This window comes from Stegastes partitus, unplaced genomic scaffold, assembly GCF_000690725.1.
Source record: "Stegastes partitus isolate 25-593 unplaced genomic scaffold, Stegastes_partitus-1.0.2 Scaffold57, whole genome shotgun sequence".
NCBI classification, from domain to species: Eukaryota; Metazoa; Chordata; class Actinopteri; family Pomacentridae; genus Stegastes; species Stegastes partitus.
The window spans coordinates 114,724-121,900 of record NW_007577788.1 but is presented as its reverse complement, the minus strand read 5'-3'; the positions used below and the strand labels follow the sequence as shown (position 1 = coordinate 121,900).

At 38.9% G+C, this 7,177-nt stretch overlaps 1 protein-coding gene across 1 annotated transcript in view; it reads right to left on the bottom strand.

Moving 5' to 3' along the window:
• Positions 1-1,447: 1,447 nt before the first annotated feature.
• The window catches only part of LOC103352963 (zinc finger protein 558-like), a 6,473-nt gene continuing 743 nt past the window's right edge, over positions 1,448-7,177 (bottom strand). The window contains exon 2 of the mRNA XM_008275684.1: positions 1,448-4,509. Within this exon, the coding sequence (XP_008273906.1) occupies positions 3,434-4,509 (1,076 nt within the window). The 3' untranslated portion in view covers positions 1,448-3,433. The remainder of the gene's footprint in view (positions 4,510-7,177) is intronic.

Genomic DNA, 7,177 nt, shown 5'->3' with positions numbered 1-7,177 from the left:
GAACATGACGAACCTCTTCAGGTCCTGGTCTTCAGGGACACAAAGACACGCACAATGGTGTGACGATGGTGAAGCCGCAGATGCTGTTCAGAGCTAGCTGCCTGTCTGTCCACCCAGAAGAATGTCGTCCCCTCCAGCTGTATGGCTGTCTGGAATGTTGTCATGGAGCCATGTTTCTGTTAAAGCAAACACACAGCAATCTTTCCACTCTCTGCAGTTTTCTCTAAACGTAGCTCGTCCAGCTTGTTGTCGAGGGAGTGGACATTGGAGAGTAGGTGCGACGGTCCTGCTGGTCTGGAGGGGTTAGCCTTTAGCCTAGCATGGATCCTGCTGGTCTGGAGGGGTTAGCCTTTAGCCTAGCATGGATCCCGGCTCTCTTCCCCCTCTTTTGTTTACGTTCGCACCGATTGTGCTCCCTTCTCTCTTGGGTAACTGCCAGTGTAGTCTCCCATCAGACTCCGTGTTGGTGTAGTATGTCCAGATCACAACCGACTGCTGCAATTCCAGCGCCGTTCGCTATCCTGACGCCCAGCAAAGTCTCCCAGCCAAAAGTTTTTTTTTGCTTGTTTTTCAAAAATTTAAACCCTATGTTTACATGAAAACAGTACAAAAACAACACATCAAATTGTATTTTTTTTATGCTAATTTTGAATTTGACACAGGTGACGAGAATAGCATTGCTAATTGCTTTGTTGATCATTGCGATTTAAAATTGATTGTTCAGCTCAAGTCAGTAGTTTAACAAATTCATACTGTACAGATAATATTACAGGGGCAGCAAGGTAGCGCTGTGGTTAACGGCGTTGCCTCGCAGTAAGAAGGTCTTGCGTCCCCGTGAGGACACCTGGGATCTTTCTGCGTAGAGTTTGCGTGTTCTCCCCGTGCAGCGTTGGATCTCTCTGGGTTCCCCGGCTTCCTCCCACAGTCCAGAAACATGCTGAGGTTCATTAGTAATTCCAGATTGTCTGTAGGTGTGAATGTGAGTGTGCTTGGTTGTTTGTCTGTATGTGTGGCCCTGTGTGATAGGTTAGAAGTTGTATTAGAAGAGCTCTGTAATAAACACCTATGTTTTTCAGAATACTGTGTACATGACAGATTAAATGGAAATATTACTGTGATCTGTTACGAGTTAAAATGTGGTAAATACACAATACATAATTCATGACATTCAACACAGTTTCTCACTTGCATGACTTCTCATGTGGATTTTCAGGGGTATTATTTCCCCACAGGCTTCACAAAAGGTGCTTCTTCTTACCTGTGTGAGTTATTCTGTGGATAGTCAAACTATTATTTTGAATGAAACTTTACCCACATAATAAGTTAGGGTCATGACAGCTGACCTTGACCAATACAGACAGAGGCTGATGATACTCATCGTTTAAATAATCATTTAGTCCATCAGTTTGAATAAGCAGCATTAAAAGAAATATTCTTGATATAGAACTTCTTTGATTAGCTTTCTTAGCTTTATTGATATAGCACCTTTTACAGCACTGCATCCTCTACAATTTGTTCGCTGCGGCTCTACAGTCTGAAACAATAAAAAATTGAAGCAATCACAAAATACATTGAAATATGAAATGAAACAACATGCAATCTAAAAGACTCCAGATGACAGGGAGATGAATATTAGAGATCAGGTTTTTAAGATTTCTCCAGTATTAAAATAATGCAGTGATAGTTAATATATTTAACACATTTACGTGAGGTGTGTGTGGCTTTTTTTTTTTTTTTTTAAACAGAAATAGGTCAAAAAATGTTTAGCTTTTTAAAAAAAATCTAACTTGAGGACAACACTCAATCAAACAGACTTCTAATTCAGAGTACTGATGACCATATCTGCATTTATTTCCCAGTGGCTACCAGTTGACAGTTGGTCATTGACTTTATCCATAACAGAGTCCATGTCATCTGTAGATGCCAACTGAAAGCTACAACACAAATTCTGTAAAAAGGTCGACGTTTCAGTCCAGAAACTGAGCACACAATAATCCCCAAAAGGAAAACTCACAGTCTGGTACTGCTACAACAATACACCAAACATGTGCTGCAAGTGTAGCCAGTAAAGAGATAGATTCCGTGGCACATTCAATCAGTAAGTGCCTTACATGCAATATGTATTTAGTGCAGTCATGACTTAACGTTAATAATACATGTCAGTGAGAAAAAATAAATAAAAATACGGGCAGGATGTTAAATGAGTCTGGAAGAGAAAATGTTCTAGAAACCCCAATTTTTGCCTCCAACAATAAAATATAGGCTCCACTCACAGAAAACTCCCCTCATTGGTCTCAGTCACTGTAGATAATATCTCTTGATTTTAGCTTGTGTGAATCTGACATTACAAGGCCTTAATTTCACTTTTTTCAAAGTAATTTTTGGTCACATGCCTGTCTGAGTTGTTGTGCTGTTGTAAATGAGGTGAGACAAGAGGCTTCTCTGTGTCAAGCATCATAAAAGCCTCTACTGTAGCCATTTAAAGAACATCAGGAAAATGTAATGTCTGTTGATACCCAGAGTTATTCGAAGTGAGGTTGTTTTTGGGTATCATTTTATGTACATTTTGTCTCTATGAGATGCACTGAATTCACATGAAGAAAAACATTATTTTAAGTCTTATTTTGCTTTTTACATTACCAGGAATGTAACACATGGAAGTGAAAGCACTGGTCCTTTTCTTTAAATGTGAAAATGCAATACAAATATTTTCTCTGAATTCAATGAATTAGGTTAAATAGGCCAATCATTTTGGCCATTATAATGCCACTGTATTGCATAAAATAAAACAAAATAAAAAAAACCCCATAAAAATCCTATATATATTTGTATAAAATATTTTGTAAAATGAAAGGACAGTGTCGCCATATGTATCACAGAAAAATTAAATATCTCAATGCCAGTTTTTTTTTTAGTATCACACCACCAGGTACTGCCAGGTACACACGGGCCAATTGAATGTGAAAGAGTTAAATTAGAATGCCGATAAACTGTACTATGCAGAACTTCTACAACCAAGCCAATAATATAGTATTTTTGGTTGGAGTTATCAATTGCTCAGAAGAGTATCAAGTTGGTAGTTTAGTGTGTCTTATGAGACTGATTTATGAAACTGACCTTTTGATTCATTCTATTTTTATTCAGTTGAAGGTGGTGCAACTCTATGATGACAAAAAATTTTACCAATGCAAATAGCTAAACAAATAAAAATTTAAAACAAGTATTAAGTGTTGAAATTATGACATGGTGCTACAATTAAAACAGGCCCGTTAAACACCACCATCTCTCACAATGCGGCATGAAAGAAACTCAGAGGATTATTGCAAAAGCACAGCCTAAAGATACTCTGTATCTGAACCACTGACTTTTAAGCTTGACCAATTCTTACAAGTTGTTTCAAACTTAATTCCCGAAAATGCTTCAGGAGTGCAACTTATTTGTGAGTTCTCATGTGGCGCAACAAAATACCACTTTGTCGGAAACTTTTCCCACATGACTTGCAAGAATACAGTTTCTCACCTGTGTGTATTCTAATATGTCTTCTAACTGCTGATTGGTGGGAAAATCTGTTGCCACAGGTGGTACAGCTGTACAGCTTCTCACCTGTGTGAGATGTCAAGTGGACTTTTAAGTGAGCGCTATGACAGAAACTTTTCCCACATATTTCACAAGCATACGGCTTCTCACCTGTGTGGATTCTCATATGGTTTTTCAAACCATGACTTAAAGTGAAACTTTTCCCACATGTTTCACATGGATATGGTTTTTCACCTGTGTGAAGTCTCATGTGGATTTTCAAACTACGACTCAAAGTGAAATTTTTCCCGCATATTTCACATGGATACGGTTTTTCACCTGTGTGAGTTATCATGTGGAGTTTCAAACTACCACTTCGACTAAAACATGTCCCACACGTTTCGCAAGCATACGGCTTCTCTCCTGTGTAACGAAGGTGATGTTTCTTTAAATAGCACATAAACTTAAAAGTTTTTCCGCAGATGCCACATTTTACAGACTTTTTCCCTGTGTCAGTGTCACACTGACTCTCTGACACTGCAGAATTCTCCACATTGTTACTGCGACTGCTGTTTCTGCTCTTTTGCTTCAGCTCGACAGGAGAGTTGTGAGAGAAGAGCTGCTCACTGTTTGGTTTTGGTTCACTTTGGTCACTTTCCTCATAAGTAGGAGTCACAGCAAAGGTATCAGTCTCTTGCTTCAGTACAAGCTGCTCTCCCTCCTGACTGGTGCAGAGTTCCTCCTGTTCCTCTTTTATTGCTGGAGGCTCCAGGTGGTTCAGGAAAATACTGGTGCAGAGTTCCTCCTGTTCCTCTTTAATCTGAGGAGGCTCTGTGTCCTCCTGGCACACACTGGTGCAGAGTTCCTCCTGTTTCTCTTCTATCCTTGGAGGCTTGAAGTCCTCATGGTCCAGACTGGAGTTCCTTTCCTGATTACAGAGCTGTTGCTTAGTGAGAACCTCTTCCTCCATATAGACATGTAGCTGTGGGAGTTCTAGAGTTACAAAGGGACACAAAAAAGGTCAACCATGCTTATCTAAACTTGAGCACATACATACAAGTTTAACACATTAGCAAGGGGTGAGAATAAGATAAATTATTATTAAGCACCAGAGTGAGTGACACGGTAGCTGGCATTCTTCTTAAAAAAAGACCAGTGAGTGTGTAAACCCAAAGATGGACCAACATCAACCCCAAACATTGGACAGTCAGGGCCAAAATTCCTGCACTTTTTAAAATCTGAATCTGGTCAGAGTGGCTGATGTCAGAAAAACAAACATTAATAAACTGTCCAATATTTGGAAAATTGGACAGTTCATTGATAATTGTTGTTCAATACACACCTGCCCCCCTAAAGCAGTCAGCCAAAGTGAGACACTGCTGTAGTCTAAGAATTCAAGTCAGTTTCCGATATGCCTCATACACTATATTTCATGCTAAATGTTTATTGCTGAGAAATGCACTAATGCTTACTACAGTTCTCCCTGATCATAAAGGAAAACAGAGCAATGATTAGAATCATACATTAGTCAAAGTCATATGTTCATAGAGACCATTCAGGGTTTACAGACCTAATAAGTGCAACTTTATTTCAGGTTTCCAGATGATATCAAGCAATCTGCGCTGACGAGCGAACTTTTCCTCATACTGCACAATAGTTTTTTCAAAGACTCTGAATATTTCTACAGATAATTCTTTACATTTGGACTTGCACTGAACCAGCATAAAGGCATGTGTCTCCTGATACGGTATCGTAAGCTGCTGTTTGTATGAATGAAGGGTATGAATAAATTAGAGGACGACTGTATATCAGAAAAACAATCATGATTAGATATTTTCCCCAAATCCTTTAGCCCCTTAATTGACACTTCAGATTAAATCCTGGGTCAGACGTGCTGCATAGCCTGTATCCTAAGCTTTATCCTAAGCTTTGCGAATTTGCAATCACGTTGTTTTTCATTGCGATTTAAAATTGACTTCTCAGCATTGATTTTACAAATTCACACTGGCCTTCCTGGGTGACAGTCTTTTGGTGGTATGTTAATGCTCCATGACATAACACTCATGTACTACTCTGTGGTGGAACAACATATTTTAACACTGTTTTGCCATTCAGGTGCAACAATCTACAAACTGTTATTTTCTTTTTATAATTCTTCCAGTGACACTACATTTTCAACACAGTTTCTTATCGTACAGCTTTTTCAGGACAACAACATCGCTTAACACTGTTCTTCTCCTTGTAGCTCTTCTGATGCCACATCATCTCTTAACACTGTTTACGTCCCACAGCTCTTCAGAAACAACCTAAGTTTGCTCCTATACAACCCAACAACAAAAAGTCTGTGTTCTGTCTTTACAGCTCTTCCACATCAATCAACAAGATATATCACTGTTCTCTTACAGCTCTTCGTGTGCAACAACATCATGTTTACCACTGGTCTTTTCTCTCACAAATATTTTTGACTGCAGTAACAGAAATGTAGGGACAACACCCATCATGTCATAACTGTACATATCCTAAAAGAATCAAATCATGTGTACATATCCAAATGTAAATCCACCACATCATATCTGTACATGTCAATATGCAAATTCATCATGCCTTGTACATTGTCTTTATCAAATCTTTATTAGATCTTTAGCTTTGCTGTGTTTTTGTAATTCTTGTCTTGCCTCTACCATGCCTCTACTGTATTCAGCTGCTATTTTCTTAAAAATTTGCGGCCCATTCATTGACCCAACAGTTTAAACCCTCTGGTCAGACACGCTGCATATTGGATATCCTAAGTTACAGCCTTTGCGATTTAAAATTTCTAAACTGTTCAGTCCTTGTTTTAACCACCAGCAGGGTTCTACACTTCAAGCATGCTTTTAACAAATGACAAATTTAAATGGCATTGTAAATATTCTCATATCTGATGCTACAGATTAAATATACACATTCAGTGGTGGATTTCTATTGAATAAAACAAACAAACAAATAAACAAACAAAATCCCAGAACTAATTTCAAAAACAAAAGTCACAGGCAGCCTGCTGTTTATAGTGGAAGCATTAATCAAGCCCTGTCAGTAATTTGCAGCTCAAATCTCACATATTCTAGTTCACTCAGTGTCTCCTGTGTTTTCTACAAACTGCGTGTTTGATGCTAATTGTTCCTGCTGTTAAAACGAGATTCATTCATGTTGTTTCTCCCTTAACATTCACTGCAGCTAATTTCTGTCTGTGCAGCTAAACGTAAACGAAATAAATTAATATTCATCAGTTTACTCATTCAGACCATCACAGTTCTACACACGCCCGCTGACAGGGGGGGACAAACGGGTCTGTTGTCCCGGGCCCAGAGTGGGGTGGGGGGCCCAGAAGAAGCAGGGCTCATTGAATTATGGATTTTTTTTTCCCCAAAGAAGGGCTATTAATGGAAAGAAACAGTGCAATATTTAAGTTAGAAGTTTCAATTTGTTTTCGTCTGAACTGTCCTTAATATCTTTGGAATTGCCCTCCACCCCCACCTCTAACATTAAATGGTTTGGCCCCTGATCAACATCTGATGTCCTTTTATTGGAAGTTCAGATTTTGCACTTCAGCACCAAAATGTCCGCTCAGCAGAAGTCTGGTGCTCAGAAAAGGAAAAAGAAGAGAAAAAGAGAGGAAGAAAAT